Genomic DNA, 19,953 nt, shown 5'->3' with positions numbered 1-19,953 from the left:
AATGTATAGCCAAAATTAAATGCATCTATAAGGGCATCTTTGTCTTAGGGGTTTAAACCTCAAGGTAGTTTTCACTTAATATTATTATTTATCAATTGGGAATATAAAACAAATATATATTTATGTATCTTCCTATATCTAATTATGGGTTATAAATCATGTAAATACTACCAGAGGGGGCCTGGGCCCCCCTTTTGTGGAAAAAGTTTGGTTGATTATATAGGAAATCACTGAAGCTTGACAGGAGCAGGCCCCCTCTTAGGCAGTCAGTGGGCCCCCACTTATGAAAAATTCTGGATCTGCCACTGACTACTACTGAGCTGTTGCTACACTCAGGGATGTCAACAGTCCACTAGAAAAAAAAAAAATTTAAGAAAAGAAATACACAAGAAGCTTGGCTGCATGCCCGATTGGGTTGACATTAGCTGTCCATGTTACTACACCAGATTTTAGACAATAAATGTAAATTTTGAAAATTTTGAAAATACAAAAAGTTCTAATACAAGCATTTGGAGTGGACAAGTATATATGTTATACAAGTACCCGGCCACGTCCACTCTGTGTTTTTGTTAGATATATGTCTATTTGTATCCATCTGATGAGTTAAGACTTTTTGCAACTGATTTTTTATTTGAAAAACTTTGGTCGTATATTGGTATCATATCTTTTTTCTTTGTCATCATTGTCCAAAGATGAATGGTTTCTGGATAATAACTTTAGTATGAGTAAATAGAAATTAATAAAATTTTAATACAAGGGTTATAACCACTAAAGGAAGGTTGGGATGGATTGATTTTTGGGGTTATGGTCTCAACTGTTTAGGAATTGGGGGCCAAAAAAAGGGCCCAAATAAGCATTTTTTTGTAGTTTCCAGACAATAACTTGTGTTTCAGAGTATGAATCTCTCTGCAATTATACCACAAGTTTCCATAGAACAAAGGGATGGTTAGAATTGACTTAGAAAGGGGGGTTTATGGCTCAAACCATTTAGGAATTAGAGGCAAAAAGGGGGGAACAATTTTTTTCTGGTTATAGGACAATTCAGAGAATTTAAAAGCAGTCTAAGGGAGGCAATCCAAACCCAAATTAAAACAACGATGTTTGATTACCTCCCTTACACTGCTTGGAAATAATGTATTTAGAAATGATGATTGTCTTGAGCTTATTAGCTGTCAATTTATTTTAAAAAGTTACTAATTTTAGCCAAGGGTAATTATGGTTGCAAACTTTATTCGAAATTTGAATTGAGATTATGACTATATCATGAGGGAAGGATTTTTTTTGGGGAATAAGGGGGAGGTGAAAAAAAGGGGGGGTAAATAAGAATTTGTTAGGGGGACTACTTACTTCATTTCATTTTGGGGGGTAATATTCAACAGGATAGTATATTGCAATAAAGCAAAAAAAAAGGGGTCAATTTTATTAAGAAGGGGTGGGGATCAATTCGCAACATCATAGTGTATTGCACAAAAGCAAAAAATTGAATATAAATTCAAATCATATAACCCATTTGTAAGTTTTTTACTACAGTTATGCTGTGGCAGAAACATATTATGTGTCAAATATTTAATTCCAATCCAAATTCAAACCTGTATCAAGCGTGAATATTATGTCCATTTTCGCCCAAACTTATCAGGGTTGGACATCTGCTGTCGTATCCAGCTGCGCTCAGCGAAGCAATTATTATAATTCGTTCTTATGTTGCACTGTTACACCACTGTCTAAGGTTAGTAGGAGGGTTGGGATCCTGCTAATATGTTTGACCTCGCCACATTCTACATGCAAATGCCTGTCCCAAGTTAGGAGCCTGCAGTTTAGTGGTTGTCATTTATTGATGTGTCACATGTTTGTTTTTGCGTTCATTTTATGCCCCATTTATGGGCATTATGTTTTCTGGTCTGTGCGTGCGTCCGTTCGTTCGTTCGTCTTTCCGTCCGTCTGTCCCGCTTCATGTTAAAGTTTTTGGTCGAGGTAGTTTTTGAAGAAGTTGATGTTTAATCAACTTGAAACTTAGTACACATGTTCCCTATGATACGATCTTTCTAATTTTAATACTAAATTAGAGATTTCCTCCCATTCCTGTCCATTGAACTTAACATAGAAAATGATAGTGCAGATGGGGCATCCGTGAACTGGGGACACATTCTTGTATGTACATAACTTAGACAGTTAGTTTTCTCATTTGAATTGTTTTACATTTGTCATTTCGTGGCCTTTTATAGCGGTATGGGATTTGCTCATTCTTGAAGGCCGTATTGTGACCTATACTAGTAGTTGTTAATTTCTGTGTCATTTGGTCTGTTGTGAAGAGTTGTCTCATTGACAATCATACCACATCTTCTTTTTTATATCCAATAGTCCAATCTAGACTATCAATTGAAGAAATACCGACAACATCATGACAAGAACAAACCAACATAATTTCAAAACACTTAGCAGAAATCTAAATATATAGTAACACTAAAGCAACCAAAGCGTGGGAGGAAGAAATCGGGTGCTCTGAAGTGGTAAAAAGTTAAATCACATAAATAATAAACTCAGAGGAAAATTCTAAACAGAAAGTCCCTTATCCAATGTCAAAATCAAAAGCTCAAACACATCAAACGATATATGGAACAATTTTCATATTCCTGACTTGGTACTGGCATTTTCTTATGTAGCAAATAGTAGATTACACCTGGTTTTATAGCTAGCTAAAGCACATTTCAAGTGTGAAGTCTGTCTAATATGGAAAAAAAACCAAGTCGAGACGAAGGTGTGTAGTGGTCCCCCAAAAAAGACTGAAAAAATACGTTCATCAAACGCAACAATTATGATGCCAATCCATGAAAAAAAAAACCTAGTATGTTGATGGTGTACTCAATTTGAGCTTTAGCACTTTTTGTTTGAATCACAGTTGTTGTTTTACAATGCATGTCGTGTACCTTCTTAAAACAAATGATTGGTAACTATACATTTGCCATTCATATTTAAATTCTTTCGATCTGTTGATCCCCATGGTCGTTGTGGTCTGGCGATAACAAGTTTGTAAAAAGCAGTAGAACTGACGAGAAGAGAATTAAGAATCTATAATTGTCATACTGACATGTACAACTGTGGTTACTTCGATATTTTGAAGTTTTGTAGGAGTGCGCCAATTTCGCTTCTAAAAGATGTACCCATTTTAATATATCATTCACTGAAATTGATGGCCGAATGGTCTAAGTAGTTACTACTGTAATCTTGATCTTGATCTTGATAGGTTTACGGTGATACATCCAAGGATATTAATACACCGCGCGTGCGTCAAGTAATTTACTTAAGTTGGGCCCCCTTACAATTTCACTCGGAAGGTTTTAGCTGGTTCTTCTGCTGTCTGAATTTTGATGAAGATATCTGGTGGTAGTAGGTTCCAGTCTTTTATAGTATTTGGAATCAAACTGTATTTCAAAGTGTCTGTTTTCGTTTGAGTTGAGTCTGAGGAAATGTTGGCTGTGCATGTTCTTGGTTGTCCGGGATGTTTTTTTTTTAAGTTGGTCCGATGGTAATTTTGCTTGGCCGTGTATACTTTTACAGAAAAGGATCAGTCTGTTTTGTGTTCGGCGGTCTTTTAGAGATGGTAATTGTAGTTGATCTAAAATTGTTGTCTTACTTCCTGGTTCGTAGTTGTAGTTTGATAATATAAACCTAGCCGCTCTTTTCTATACATTTTCAAGTTGGTCTTGGAGATGTAGAAGATGTGGGTCCCAGGCAGTTCTTGCGTATTCTATAGGACAGGTCGTATGAGTCCTTTATAGGCCTGTAGGTTTAACTTCAAGTGGACATGCGGATAGATTTCTTTTTAGTAAACCTAATGTCCTATAAGATTTATTGCATATCTCCTCTATGTGCTTTCCTCAGTGTAGATCATTGGTGATGTTTACTACTAGATCAGGGCCGTAACTAGGGTTCGAAGTCAGGGGAGGCAGGGGTTTGGGGGCCGCCCCTAAAAGATTTTTTTCTCTCAGTAAAATGGCTTAAAATGACACGTTTTCCTTACTTTAAGAAACACCAGTATTGCTTGAGCCTAGAAGCACTTTTTATGCAAAAACAAGCTGAGATTGTTGTTCGGGGTTAGCCAATGCTCCGTCTTGAAGACCGTACTTTAACCTATAATTGTCAACATTAAATACATTGTGACCGCGGATTTTTAAACTCACCCGTTTTCCTTCGATTTCCTTACTTTAAGAAACATATAAGTATTGCTGGATCCTGGAAGAAATTTTTATGCAAACAATTATTATCTGTTTTTAAAGACATTTTTGTTAGAAATCAAAATGGTAACTTAAAAATACATGCAAAGCAAGTTCATAGAACGTAAGATATTTTTTTTATCGAGGACCTTGAATTTCAATATTGTTGAAAGCTGAACAGACATGTATATAACTACAACCAGGGACTTTCTGTACTGTATATACTTAGTATAGAAAGTCCCTGCTACAACAATTGGGAGTGTTTTGTAAAACTACTAAGGCATTGACCATAATGTTCTCGTACGATCGGAGGATGTTAAAAAATTGACCCAAAAGCTGATTCAGTCGGTAATGAATTTCCACTATCATAAAAGATTCACAATACATTATAAATATATATAAGGGAACTTTCTCTGCTTAATTGAGCCCCTAAATAAATGTGAATAGTTAAGTTTTATTTAAAATTGTCGAAAGCAAAGTTTCAATCATATGTGTTATCGTAGCCACACGAAAAAAAAAATACTGAAACGGTCCACTTTCGATAAAAAAAAATCCGGAAAATGACAGATATCACGTATTATGATAACACTGTTAAAACTGTAAACTTGTGTTGTTTATAACATAAATTCAAGTTCTTCGTGTACAAATTGTCAATATTTCATTTTATTACTTCCAAAAAAAATGGAGTAGAAAATTCAGGGGAGGCAGGGTTGTTAATATATTTCCAAAAGGGTTTAGAGTCTTGTTTTATATCGCCTATTAAGTTGTAAACATATAGTTGTTGTGGGCTGATTCATTTTTTTGTCAGTAATTTTGCGTCTTTATTCTTGCCATTTTAGTTTTATTCTCATGCCGTTGTTTCTTTTATAGTTGGCATGTGTTCTGTTCTTTCGTTTTATCATGGTCTTGATATTATTATTTATCCATGGTATTGACTGTTTTCCTTTTAATATTTTAGTTGGTACGTTTGTTGTGGTGGTTCCTAGAATGAATTCTTTTATCATGTTCCAGTTTTCTTCCACATTCCTGTTGTTTTGATGGCCATTGAAGTATCTGTCTCTGTTGAAGTCCATTGAGGCATCTCTCATCTGATTATAGTTTCCTTTCGAGTATTGGCAGGAGGTCCTTTTTTGTCTTATTTTTGTTGGCATTGTGCATCGCAGAGTACCCATGACAATGTCGTGGTTTCACAACCGATCAGGTGGTGTTTGAAATTTCCTGATGTTTTGTCAAAGGGGGACACATATTCGCCGTTTTTACACATCTATTTAAAACCAAGTAATTGCAACTTTAAACAATATTCATCAAACCAATTTCATTATAGATAAATAGCAGACATTTCAAAGGTGTAAAGACCTGAAATTTAGGGCAATCAGTCAAAGAATTACTTAGAAATACTTCTTTGAAATAATTTTTTTCATTCAGGAAATTGGCCGAAAATCGTTGTCTGCATGTCTTTCGGTCTTTTGCGGTAAGTGCCGAAATTTTGTCTAAGTTTAAAAAATAATCATATTTGTTAAAATAATATAATTTACCGGCATGTTTTTTCCATTTCACCCATCTTTTGAAGTTTTTGCACCTCAAAATCATAAAACGGCGAAATTGTGTCCCCGGCGAATATGAGCGCCCCACTCTACCCATCACAGAAGTGTGATCCAGGACAATCCAAGTATATCATATGATTATCCTTTGTAATAAATTCCATTTTTTTTATGAATGTGTATTTAGAATTATCTTAATTTTTTGTATGAGAATAATGTTCCTTGTTTTCCGTACGAACATATTAAATTAAAACAATTCTTAATATGACAAAAAGGACAACATATGGCCAGGAATATCTGACAAGGATCTCAACTTAGACTACATTGTAGGTCCTAACAACCACTTAACCTTTTATATAATATGGTACATAGACTCAGCTCTGTGATTCTTTTCAAAGCAGAACCAAATGCATTGTACAATGAAAGTTCCAACCATGTACTTGGGTCCGAAGCTGCACATAACTCATTACAAACAAAGATTTATTTCGTTTCAAGCCAGTTTCCCTACTAAACTATGTATTCTACTTACTAGTACACTTGGTACAATCAAAAACCTCAGCTGATAAAAAATTGTTCAAATAAGGCCTTTGAAAATAGTGGAATAAATTGCTTTTAGAGTGTCAAAAAGTACTTGGTAAATTGCATGCTTATAATTGGTGCTTTTGATTTTTCTACCCTATATACCACTTTGCCTCATAGTTTTATTAAAAAAAATTCACACACCTCATTAAATGGTAATTTAGAAAAAGTCAGAATATTCAAACCGTTCTTTTAGGTCACTTTTTGATTAGCAACAAAGGGAGCTTCAGTCAATATATATAAACAATACACCAACGTTTCATGAGAACTGCTGAAAACATTTTTGTGTTAATGTCTGAAAACTGGAAAATCACCACTTTTTAATTAATAAAACCCGTTCACTCGTCTCGGAAACGTAAAATCTAAAATTTATAAAAATTGAAAGTTACCTTATGTTAATAGATATAAACAATTCACCAAAATTCCTTGCTTTGTGAAAGCATTTTTGAGATATTATCAGAAAATTGGGAAAAAAAACCCAATTTTATTGAATAAAAACCCATTACCCAGAAACTTAAAATCTAAAATTTATAAAAAAAAAAAAAAAAAAAAAAAAAAAAAGGGAGCTCACGTCAATAGATATAAACAATTTCCCAAAGTTTAATGCAAATGGTTAAAGAGTTTTTTTAGTTAATGTCCGACATGTTGATAACAGACGGACAACAGTATACAATGTACCATAATAATGGTTTCAAATCAGAGAAGGGTCTTTAAAATGTTAAAAATCCACTCAAGTTCAGAAAAAAATAAGAGTAATTAAATGATTGCTGATTTTAAGCATAGAGCAACCAAATGAAAAAAAAACCAATTATGATTGATTGATTTTCGTATGTATTACTTGCAAAAAATCATTAGAATAATTGTTTTTGCGTTTTAAAACAACAACAATAATTTTAAATTTACCGCGTTTTAAAGTTTAGGGTAAACCGCAAAGCATGTCGGGATAGTGTGATGTAAACACTTGGAATAGGGTATGTTGTTTTCCCTTGATTTGCTGCCATTTTTTTGTGCTATCGCCTCGTGATGTCTGCTGTCCCACAATCGTCAGATAACGATGCATGGGCATTGTTATCTCTAATGAAGTCTGCACCAGCAAGTCCCAAAGGCATACAATGGCAGCCGGATCCACAGAACCAGTCTATTGCCAGATTAGAAGGAAGAGACTTCGAATATTCTATGCGAAAAAATCGGATCACAATAGGGAGAAATAGTAGCAAGGGTGATGTCGACGTAAACATGGGACATTCTAGTTTTATATCTCGTGTTCATCTTGAAATTTTCTACGATCAACCTAACTTCTTCATGAAATGTGGTGGGAAGAATGGCATATTCATTGACGGCATCTTTCAGAGAAAAGGCGCACCGCCTTTACAGCTTCCAAGGACGTAAGCACGCATTTCCCCCATAAGTTGGCCCCTCGAACTTGTCGGCATTGTTTACAAACAATTACTTGAAAATACACGACGACACCGTTTTCTATCGACGAATCGGCTTCCAAGCTATCAAAATTCACAAATTTAAAATATCAAAACACGTCTTTAGTCTTTATTTTGTAAATAAAGGGTAACCATGTGCTCGTCAAATAATGGCCGCTATGTAAACAAAATGGCTGCATGTTTGTTTACGTTTTAACCTGAACCTAATCGTTTTATCTTTTGCATTTGAAATGAAGAATAAAAAGGGACATTTTGACTCTCATACTATATTATAGAAACATCATTTCTAAAATTTGAATGTTTTGTTCAAATCTGTTTTTGTTTTAAATTTGGCGAAAAAGGGTGTTTTGTTTGTAAACAAATCTTGAAAGCTATCAAGCATGACTTATTGCCATAGGTGTGAGGACATGTCCTTTTTTTTGTGAAGTAAACATTGGTATACTAAAGAGGTATTTTAAGTACAGCTTTCATTTCAATTACTTCAAGAAATTTTTAATGAATGCATTCTTCAACAAATTTCAGTCCTACTTCAAGAAATTTTTAATGAATGCATTCTTCAACAAATTTCAGTCCTACTTCAAGAAATTTTTAATGAATGCATTCTTCAACAAATTTCAGTCCTACTATAAACATTCATATTCATTAAATACATGAGTATATACATGGAAATAGATTATATTTATAATAAGATGAGCTCACAATTTATTTAATTTGGATTTTGGAAAGTATTTCAAAGAAAAGAAGTATCTAAACAGACATATTTTATTGTTAAATACCACTTATTTATAGTTTTATTTCATTATTTCTGTATTATGAAATGACAATATTTTCTCATCTGCATTGCAAGAAAGAAATCAATTGTTAATAATAACATAAATGTATGTTTCATTATAATACTTTATTCTGATTGGCTAACTGCACATCACGTGTTATTCCCGGTAAGCAGTTGCATTGCTCAATACAACTTTTCACTCATGATAACACGTGCTCCAACAATAAAGTGCACAGGTGAATTAAATAATAAAATATATAAAATTAGTGTTTTCATGATCATAGCTAAAAAAATGTAATTATAAGTATTGAATGCTTCTTTTTGTAACTTTATAGGGTTGTAAAAGCGTTGACCGTGCATACATTTTTAGAATGAAGCGCTTCCGCGCATCATACAAAATGTACTTCGGTCAACGCTTTTACACCCGAATAAATTTACAAAAAGAAGCATTCAATTCTTAAATAATTACTAGATTTATAGTACGGAACATCATTTACATGATTTATATACATGTATACAAAATAAATATTTCTGCCTATATACAAATTAAATTTTAATTCATGAAATGTATTACAACATAAACTACAAAACAGCAGTTCCAATCAGCAAATATTGATGATGCCTAGTGTGACCCCTGGATAAAATGGAATTTTGTTTTGTCAGTACTTACAATTCAAAGCTTAAAATTTCCTGAATTATGGTGCCTTTAGAGCAGTAAACAAATACACTATCATACTGTACCATTTACTTATTTATTACGCTTTTCTGTTTTATATTTGTAGATGTGTCCTAAGATTTCCTAGTACAAATATTAAGATTGTGTTCCAGTCTTTAGTAGAAGACAATCCCCCAACAACAGCCCCACCCCCTCCACAGCTGGAAACCCCACCAAAGAAGAAGGCACCATTACCTCCATTAAAGATCAACATCCCAGAACCTGTTCAGCCGCCACGGTTTGAAAGTCCTTGTCCATCTCCAACAGGGACCATCAGGTTTGTGCAGTAATTTTAACACAAAGATAAGCAACCAATAATGTAAAAATACAAATTAAACATAAGACAGTTACAAATTCATGATATTTTTCAGCCATTTTAAACATCAAGCAGTTGTTGGAACTACACTAATTATTCAAAGACAAAGATGACAAGTACACATGTATCCCCCCAAAAAAAATGCCCCAACCCACTCCATAAAAGAAAATTAATATGAGAATAAATGAATCCTGGAAGATATCAGATGGTTTTTATTAATTCATAATTGAAAAACTAAAGAATTAATTAAACAAATCAGTCATGGCAATTAGTCAACAAACATTAAACAATGAAAATTACACAAATATATATTATGCTATGATTTTAAGGTAAATACATGAATATTTTACACAAACATTATACATACATATGTATAATATTGGTTAACAAATATTATGATGAAATGTAATGTGTAATTTAATTAATTACTTTAGTAAAGTAATTGTAATTTAATTAATTACATTTCAAAAACTGTGTAATGTGTAATTAGTGTAATTGACCATTTTTGCAATGTAATGTGTAATTTAATTAATTACATTCCAATGTAATTGACCCCAAGTCTGATTTTAACCATAGCTTCATGTTTGGGTCTTCATGAAATAACGTGCAACCAAGTTAAACCAATCAATGCTTGTTGCCTTTCTATCAGCAAAAAAAAATTAAATTCAGCAAACCGATATCAATGCAGATAAGGCCAAAGGGCACATTGCGTCAAATTTTCTGTAAGAAAAGGGCATGGCTTCTGTAAAAAGGGCATGCGTATTGCTTAAGATAAAACACTACATTATTATATGTCGATACATGGCAGTTAAAAATTCTGAGGCAAGTACACAATTTGAACAAGTGATTTTCTCTTTCTGACAAGTAAGGTATCAGAATCACTGCCAAAAGGCAAGTTGTTTAAAAGAATTAATGTCCATCTCTATATAAAGCAATGTATTTCTGATTAAACTGTTCTGTTTTTTGTTTTTCAGTGCAGCAAATTCTTGTCCAACATCTCCAAGAGGAGGCACATCATACCGTCCTAACTTCATATCTGAGGCACAGATAGCTGCCCTGAATGCCGCTGTAACTTCAAACAGTAGTGCTAACAGTCTTACTAACAATAATAGCATTAAACACGAGGAAAAAGACAATACCCCTATGTTACAAAATAGTGAAACATCTAACGGAGCTGGGGGAAGTCCCAAAGATGATTCAAAGCCTCCTTATTCTTACGCACAATTAATAGTTCAAGCTATATCATCAGCGCCTGATAAACAATTGACACTGAGTGGCATCTATGCTTACATAACAAAAAATTATCCTTATTACAGAACAGCTGACAAAGGTTGGCAGGTAGGTATTAGCAAATTTGAGTCACCCTAATTAGCACACTGTCTGACACACTGAATTTGCCATAGCAAAGGTGCCAAATCTATTGGATAACAGTACTGTAGATTCATTTATTTTCCTGGATTGTATAAGCTTGCATATTCATGGATATTTAAATTTGTGTTTTGGTAAATTCTGCATAAATTCCTTTAGAAAATCTGTATTTTGTTTTACATTAAATTAGTGGTTCCCCTGTATCCACAAAATTCGCAAAAATTGGTATCCAATGAATATTAATGAATCCACAGTATGTTGAAATCTAGGGATTCATTACTACTTGTTTGGCAGTATTTTTTACATATTTCTTGGGTAATGCAGTGTATATATAGGTTCAGAAAAGTTTATGATAATTAGTTTTCCAGCTGAAGAAAGTTTAAAAAAAATACAATATGTTAACTCCACAGGGTTGGACCTGCATTGAAAAGAAAAATATCAGGTAAAGGGACTACAAAAAATGTCTGAATTTGAATATTAAGTTGCATTGTTTTTGTATTAAAAAAAAACATATGCCAATACCTTGAAAATATTCACAGGTGTACTTTATAAATTTACTGAATTATTTTTAAGGGTGCACAAAATCAAGTAACTCTTGTTACTCTATCTATAGTTTTACTGTCAAAGAAACACAGATTCAACTACAAATGTAATGGCAACATATTTTTTTTTTACCTTTTTAACAAAATTGAGGAAGGAAATGATAAATGTGTCAAACAGACAACAACCACATGTACACCAAAGAGCAGAAAACAGCCACCAAAGGGTTTTCAACACAGCGAGAAAATCCTGTTCAAAGAGACGGCTTCAGCAGACCCCTTAAACAAAAATGTGTACTACTGTAGTTCAGTGTAAAAGGCTGTCACAGTTCTAAACGTTAAATAAGCCTTTCCTTTGTTCTATATATTCAAAGTCTATATTTTTAAACATGTGTAAATACTTTAAATTTAAAGCTCAAAATGTAAAAAAATAGTTTTAGGTGGTGTGCTATAAATAGAAAGAAAATTTAGAAAGAAAAAATGTTGTACCGGTATATTTATAAATATTTACACTTCCTGTTTGGTTTGATGTGAACATGAATATGTCAAGCTTCTTCCTTTAAGTTATAAAAAAACATCAAATAAAAAATCTATTTCCTTTACTTTCAGAATTCAATACGACATAATTTATCATTGAATCGTTATTTTGTCAAAGTACCTCGATCACAAGATGAACCTGGTAAAGGATCATTCTGGAGAATAGATCCTGCCTCTGAGGCCAAATTAACAGCACAAGCATTCAGAAGACGTCGCCAGAGAGGTGTGCCATGTTTTAGAGCACCATTTGGGGGCCTTTCCACTAGGTAAGTTGAAAAATTGAACAGGAACAAAATTAGCAAAAGGACTTTTTGTAAAGACAGAGAACAACGACACATATTCAAATCCATTTCTGAATATTATAATGTAATTACTTCAGTTAGCTGTGTATGTAGAATTTTGAGTAGTGTTGGAAAGTGGTGAAAATTAGGTAAGTTGAAAAAATTAAACCGGAACAAAATCAGCAAAAATATTTTTTGTAAAGAAAAAGAGGACAAAGACACATATTCAAATCCATTTCTGAATATTATAATGTAATAACTTCAGTTGGCTGTGTATGTAGAATTTTGACAGTGTTGGAAAGTGGCTCACCAAAATATTAAGGGAACAGTCAAAGTAATATATCTGTTTAGAAACACAGAAAATGTCATATATCTACTGAGAAACATATGGTCACAGCACCATAGTAGTGTAACTGAAACAGAGTAACAACTGCAAGCAGAACAAAGTTACAATAGAAGTTCTCTAAAACAGCCACACAATGTCATGTTAAAATGTGTGTTTCTCAACAATAACACTTAGAGTGACTAAATTCCTTAAAAGTTCAGACTGATTGTACTGTGGATATTTGTGGGATAACTTTTGTTGGTTTAGGTAAAAAAATGAATTTAAATGTTCAATGATGTAAATATTGTCTATAAACTTGTGTACTAAATATTGCTAAACCACAAAAACAAAGATCCTTGTACATAAATAAAAATCTTCAATCAATTTAAGTTGGTAGTCACAAAAAATGAATGCACAGTCTTTGATAAAAACAAATGTAATTTATTATATTTTCAGATCTGCACCTACATCTCCTAGTCAGATGGGAGGTTCATTTACACCTGACAGTATGTCACGGGAAGGAAGTCCTATCCCGGAACATTCTGAGGAAAGCATGCCTCCAGCCCCAACCCAAAACTACATCCATCATCAACATCCACAGATTATACCTGCAAGTTCTATTGCAGAGTTTTGTAGAATAAGTCAGTCAGCGCCTGGATCTCCTGCAGGTAAATAGTCACGCCCAATAACTGTCTATCTGCATTTACCTGATTGATCTGCTACATGTAATTCTTTAACAAAGCTTTGATTGATAAGTTTTTCAGTACTATGATCTATTTCAAGAAATCATCCAAACTAGGATTCATTTTAATATCAAATTTTTGCTTGCCTTTGAACTTCATTTTCATTTGTTTCAAGAAAAATTTCCATCTGATAAATAAGGTTTTACAAAATGACTTGAATCTATAAACTGTCCATTTTCTTATTATCAACTATTTTCCATTTCACAATTAGTGTGATAAATATGAGCAGTTTTTTATTTCAATGAATTTTCATTGCAAAATCACATATTTTTTTTTTCATTGAATTTTTTGTGATCATTTTTATTCCACTTGATTAATAAAGTCTTCCATACCAGTCACTTGCTTGCAAGACAAAATTTTCTAAAACTGAACTAAGATCAGTAATTTTAAAATGAACTATTGATTGAGCAACTTGTTGTATCTTTCAGCATCAAGAGTTATGTCCCCTATTTCAGTTACATCAATGCAGCCATCGGTGTCGACAGTATCGGCTCTTCATCAACTTCCCACAGTCATCACTAAGCCCAAAATCATGGTAACAAATGCTGCCCAGATGGTGTTGAATGGACCATCCCATACAGTTTCTAATTCATCTTTAACTAATGGGGCCCATACAGAAATTAAAAAAGAAAACAGTTTGTCAGCTCTATCATTTGGTAAGTATTCACTAAGTCAGTTTGTCTTTTTCGAACAAAAGGTTCTTGTTTGTATTTATAAATCAAGTATGACTTTTGTCAACAAACAAGCTTGCTTGAATTTTTTTTAACTTTCACTGGCATACCATATGCAACCCACTCAATTCCAATTAAATATGAACTCAGACTTTTGTGAGACTATTTGATATTTAATTTGAACACGATTTGAATTTGTTTAGAGTCAACCGACGGCCATCCTGTCAGTTTATTAAAAGTCTATTGGTTATTGTAATAGTCCTTGCATATGATCCTGGGTGTTATTCGGAAGTTATGCTACCATGGCTACCATATATATCAGTTTGTTAGAAATATGGAATATAAATTGTTATTACTTTTCAGATAAGTTTCAAGGAGTTACAGTTGGTGGTCAGACTGTTAAGCCTGTTACATTAGTAAGAAATTTAATAACAAGTTTAGCCCAACAAGGCGGAATGTCAGCAACTGGCCAGCCATTTACTGTGTTGCCGACCAACTCGAGTCAGTCGAGTCAACCGACGGCTATCCTGCAACAGTCTATTAGTAGTACATTGGCAGGGTCACAGGGCTTGACCTTGTTATCTCAGCAAGGAGGCTTACAGTATGTTAATGCCGCAGGGGCAGCTTCGCGGCACTCTGATGGGCAACAATCACAGACTCAGTTTTTGGTAAGACTGTTAATATGAAACTAGTGCTAAACATCTGAATTTGAATGAATTTATTATCACAAATTTTGATAATGTTATTTTTTTGTAATTTTATTTATTTGTGTATTTATCATATGACAACACTAACAAAAAGTTAAAAAAAAACAACAGAAACATCGAAACTTTGAGGAAAATTCAAAACGTAAAATTTGTATTCAAATGGCAAAATTAAAAGCTCAAACACATCAAACAAATGGATAACAACTTTCATAATCCTGACTTGGCACAGACATTTCTATAGTAGAAAATTCAGGATGACCTAACAAACAATAGACAATGCATAAATAAGACGTCATATACCTGATTGTGTCACTATGTTCTGTATACCATCAGGCTTGTTTTTGGGATGCTGATGTAATCAGCTAAAAATGTTGACCGATAAATATCGTAGTTCATTTAATAAAAGTGTTTGTGTCAATTTATCAGAAATAAAAAAAAAAATATATTGTGTGCAATATTTTGAAAAGAGAGAAAGAATTGATTTGGAAAAAAGGAACTTGACAAAAAATTATCAATACATCCCTATTTCCAAAAGGGTAAATAACTAATCAAGTAAATTTATATTTTTACTATGATAGATATACATGCTTTAAACTAGTTATCAGTTTTCATACCATAAAAAAGTTTGTAACAACCAAATGCCTACTGAAAATATAAAGCCATAAATCTTTATGATTGGTTTATAATAATCAAAGAATCAATGTTATATTTTCATTGCATTAATTTGAGAGTTTTCGAAACTTTATTGTATAAATAATTTTATTCTCGTAAATTTTTTAAAATAAAATATTAATTCCCGTTACAGGTGACAACTGTAGGTGGTGTTCCCTTGACACTTCCTGTTACGTCAAAACGTCCGGCAGGAGATGGTGATAGTGCTATTGAAAACAAACAGATCAAACTTGAGGAACAAGTTGGAAAAGAAGAAGAGCCAAAGGCAGAATAAAACAATTTATTTTTACAGAAATTTTTACTCTTTTGTCTGTTAGTTGTTATTGGAGAGATATTTTTACACATTTTAGCTTGGGTGGGTGACCAAACACGTGAAAGGCTGTTTTTGATTGGTTATTAAGAGATAATGACTTGATTGTTTGTTATTCACGACCTGATTGTTAAAGACGATTGAAATTGACTGTGTGTGGATATATATATCCACTTTGTATTAATACATAGCAATACTTCTCATAAGTTTATGTTGTCAGTATTTTTTTATACAGAAATTCACTGTAAATTGTGTTTTAATGGTTTTGAGGGAGGTTGTTACAGTCTTGATTGAATAAGTCATTTATCCACTTCTGAATGGACCCCCAAAAAATACAATGGATTATGAGTTATTCCCCTTTCTTGGGATTTGCAATAGTTCTCAGCTTTAATGACTTAACAATAAGCTATTCTTAACTTCTTATTTCTTGCAGTGCATTATTATTATTTTTATTGTATGTTGTATTTGCTTTGTAAAAAATTATAGTCTTTGTAGTCAAACTGAAGTATAAATCTTTTTTCAAAAAATTGTAGATAAAGCGATAAAATAGATACTTGTCTTTGTCTTTTGCTTTTCAATATATCTTGTAACATTGCTGAGAACAAGAACTTATCCCTGGAAAGCAGAGTAACTTATTTCTGTATTATTTTATAGTCAATTTCTGAATTTATGACATAACTTAATGAAGTACTATATATACACTTCAACTAAAGAAGTTTTTTTCTTTTTCAACCCATCCCCAGTTGGATTCGACACAGCATAGTCTAACTTGACCACCTTATGGAATGGACATGTTTCTTCTTCTTGTATTTAACTTTCAGGTATAATTTATTTATATATATTATAAGTATGTATTGATAATTTCTTAAAACTTAAAAGATATGAAGTTCAGGGGGCATGGGTTGAAAAAGGGAAATTCCTTAGAGCTGTATTGTAAATGTAATTTGTTATAGAGCAAGAGACTCTCTAAACATCTTAATTTTTAATCCTGTAAAGTAGTAATTATTGCCATGTACAAATTTAAGTTTTTAAACATTAACATTTTGTAGTTATTTAAAAAAATAAAATCTGCCCATAAAGCACATGTTTTCTGGGTGTCACAGGGGCAATATTTGAATAATTAGATAGGGTTTTGGAATATAAATAACTGGTCTTCAAATTGCATTACTGTTAACATGTTTTAATCACACAAATAAAAGGTGTGATCAGGGGTTTCATTATCTTTCATGTTGTCTGGTACTTTCCACGTTTCTAGGTGTTACTTTTCAATTTATTCCATGAATATCTTATATAAAAATTCCTACATTTAGGCAGTACTTGTCAATAGCATGGGAGGGTAAAAGTACCGGTTACCGCCTCCTAATGAATGGCCTGTGTGATAATTGGCCAACAAAAAATTTGACAGCAAAATTTTCACAAACTTTATTGGTAGTTTTTTTATTTTGTAAAAAAGTCCTCTTTCCAGAAATATAAAAGGTTAATGAAAAAAGCCCATAGTCTGAGATATATATCATGTTAATAGAATAGAATAAAGTCCTGAAATTTACATTTTATCCTTTTTGACACTATTCATTGATTGTTTTCTTGTTAGAAATAACTTAATATTTTGTAATCTTGCAAATGATTTTGAGGGAGTTATGTCCCTTAGGTCTACTTCTTCGATATATGATTTCATGTTGATTTTCTACATGTAAGGGAATAAAATAATGCAAACATCATGTTTCTTTTACATATCATGTTGGAAAAATAAATAAAAAATGAGAAAGTTATTTTGTTTTATTAAAAAACTGAAAAAATTACTCACTCTTAAAAGCATTACCCGGTAAATGGAACAAGTTTATTAAATAGGCAGCATTTTGCTCATATTTTACATAACGTACATGTTTATCTACTGATGATAAAATTTGTTGAATGAAGTAGAAAAAAATGATAGAAATTAATTTATTGTCTGCACAAATATTTTTTGTTGTTGTTTACACATTTTCTAAAGATATTGTTTATTGTTTTAGAGGAAGGTAGGGCGTTTGGTTTAAAGAACTTTGATTTAATTTTAAAAAAAATAAAGTGAATGTATTAAAAAAAATTGAAAATATGACCATAGTTTGCATAAAAGATGGGAACGAAAAAAATAGAAAATATTTTTTGGACATGATCTGTAGATTTGAGAATATGCAAGTTATAAGAGTTCAAGAAAGGTACATAACTCTGGATGTTTTGTCTGCATATTTGATATAGACAAACAATAACAAATTGTATCATTATACTGAAATGAGTATCAAAAGGCAGTAACATTTTAGTATCAAAAGGACATATTGCATCTAAAAATAAACTGTAGTCCTTGGTGAAGCAATGTAACAAAAGCTTACATGTAAAGTAAAGATATATATGGATATTTTTGTAACATGATAAGTTGCAAAATAATAAGGTATTTGAGTGGACATAATCCTAGATCATTCAAAAGAATACAATCCTTTATATGTTAGGATTATCATATTAATGAACTGGTATAAAAAGATAAAACTTTGTAGAGAAAATACAAGGATGATTTGTGTTGAACTTTAGAGAATTTGTTGTTGGAGATGTGATTTTATGAATTAATAATAGTGCTGATAATTTTCTGTGTTAAATTGTAATTATGGATCTACGTTTTGATAGATTCTCATGATTGTTTAAATGCTTGTATGTAAAAATTAATTGTTTTTCTTTGTTGAAAAATGCAAATATAGTATCTTACTTTGTTGTGATAAAACATTAAAGCTCAGTCCGTTTATTTATCAAAATCATTTGCATTCTGGGTAATTAAGATTAATGCTAAGGACTGTTACACTAATTATACATTGTACCCAAGGAAGGCACTTTCAAACTGAGTTATAACCCGTTTAAACAAATTTGGTATATCATGTACATTTTTGTTGTATTTTGACCTACCCACTAGGGGATTCAAATTGCCTTTCTTGGATACACTGTATGTTTTTCTGGAACAATTCAAGCCTCATTGTGATCTGCAGGTTTAAAGCAGCCTCTGTTTGACTGAATATTTATGGCAGCCTCATTGTGACTGAAGAATTTAGTCAGTCGAATTATGGTGAATTTCTTTTAGTAAAATTCAACCTTCACTTGTGGAATAAGTGAAATGCCCAGCTTTTTGTTGTTTAAAACATATTTATTAGATTTATTTGAATTGTTTAAATAAAGCCATGTTTTATTGGCAAGTTATGATGACTAATACTATATTACAATTGATACATAAATTCTAATATGAATTAATAATCTACAGATTAAACTGCTAATTCTCAGTTATTTCTCTCTCAATTTCAAACAATAGTTTAACTTGATGCCCTGAATTTTATGGCAAACTCCATAATCCGCTTAGAATTTTACCGGAATTAAGAAAATTATTCTTCATACTTATAACAGTTGTTTAACCTCCAAAAATCATTGTTACTCAAGAATAAGATATAAAAAATGGAAGTTCATTTTAAATTAAATAAAAATCAAATTAGGAAATTTAATCATCAACATCAATTTATTGTACATTCATACATAAATTCAGATTTCAACCAATTTCATAAAATGTTTGATCAAATTATTTGTCCTCAAACATTACAAAAGCATATGTTATGATTTTTACCCATAATTTTTCAAGCTAACAATAAATACTGATGATTATGGATTGAAAATGTTCATTGTAATTTATTATTTTGTATTGTCTTCATTAACATTTTTGTGGACATTGTAAATAGAAATGTAACATTGTTGTTCTCCCAACTGATGAACAACTATATTGTTGTTCCACATCATTGGTTAACAATTTAAGTGTTGTTTTCATTAATGGTGAACAACCATATTGTTGTTCAACACCATTGGTGAACAATTTAAGTGTTGTTTTCATTAATGGTGAACAACCATATTGTTGTTCTCTTCACAGGAGAACAATCATATTGTTGTTTCACACCACTGGGGAACAACCATATTGTTGTTTTCTTCATTGGAAAATAATATATTGTTGTTTTCATTCATTAATGGTGAACAACCATGTTGTTGTTCAACACCACTGGTGAACAACCATATTGTTGTTCTCTTCACTGGTGAACATCTATATTGTTGTTTTCATCACTGGTGAACAATTATATTTTGTATCATTGGTATTTAATAACTGGATAGTAAAAATGGTATGTCCCATCAGTGGGTTGTACCACTCTGATCAATAAAAATATTGTTTTACTGACA

General features: G+C 32.1%; 1 protein-coding gene across 2 annotated transcripts; it reads left to right on the top strand.

The window, feature by feature from the left end:
- Positions 1 to 7,308: 7,308 nt before the first annotated feature.
- Positions 7,309 to 19,953, top strand: LOC143044500 (forkhead box protein K2-like). 2 transcript variants are annotated; one of them, XM_076216552.1, is made up of 8 exons: positions 7,309 to 7,716; positions 9,322 to 9,531; positions 10,545 to 10,908; positions 12,087 to 12,280; positions 13,077 to 13,288; positions 13,819 to 14,019; positions 14,398 to 14,702; positions 15,547 to 19,953. In XM_076216552.1, the coding sequence occupies exons 1-8, from the start codon at positions 7,355 to 7,357 to the stop codon at positions 15,685 to 15,687; spliced, it is 1,989 nt and encodes a 662-aa protein (XP_076072667.1). In that variant the 5' UTR covers positions 7,309 to 7,354; the 3' UTR covers positions 15,688 to 19,953. The 2 variants fall into 2 exon arrangements, with proteins under 2 accessions (XP_076072667.1, XP_076072666.1); XM_076216551.1 differs by having other exon boundaries at positions 13,792 to 14,019.

This window comes from Mytilus galloprovincialis, chromosome 9, assembly GCF_965363235.1.
Source record: "Mytilus galloprovincialis chromosome 9, xbMytGall1.hap1.1, whole genome shotgun sequence".
NCBI classification, from domain to species: domain Eukaryota; kingdom Metazoa; phylum Mollusca; class Bivalvia; order Mytilida; family Mytilidae; genus Mytilus; species Mytilus galloprovincialis.
This window is presented reverse-complemented; position numbering and strand designations above follow the sequence as displayed.

Excerpts from the sequence above, each read along its gene's own strand:
- LOC143044500 (XM_076216551.1), top strand. The coding sequence starts at position 7,355 with ATGTCTGCTGTCCCACAATCGTCAGATAACGATGCATGGGCATTGTTA. Across the intron at positions 7,717-9,321 it reads CCTTTACAGCTTCCAAGGAC|ATGTGTCCTAAGATTTCCTA; the intron begins GTAAGCACGCAT and ends TTATATTTGTAG. Across the intron at positions 13,289-13,791 it reads AGCGCCTGGATCTCCTGCAG|CATCAAGAGTTATGTCCCCT; the intron begins GTAAATAGTCAC and ends TGTATCTTTCAG.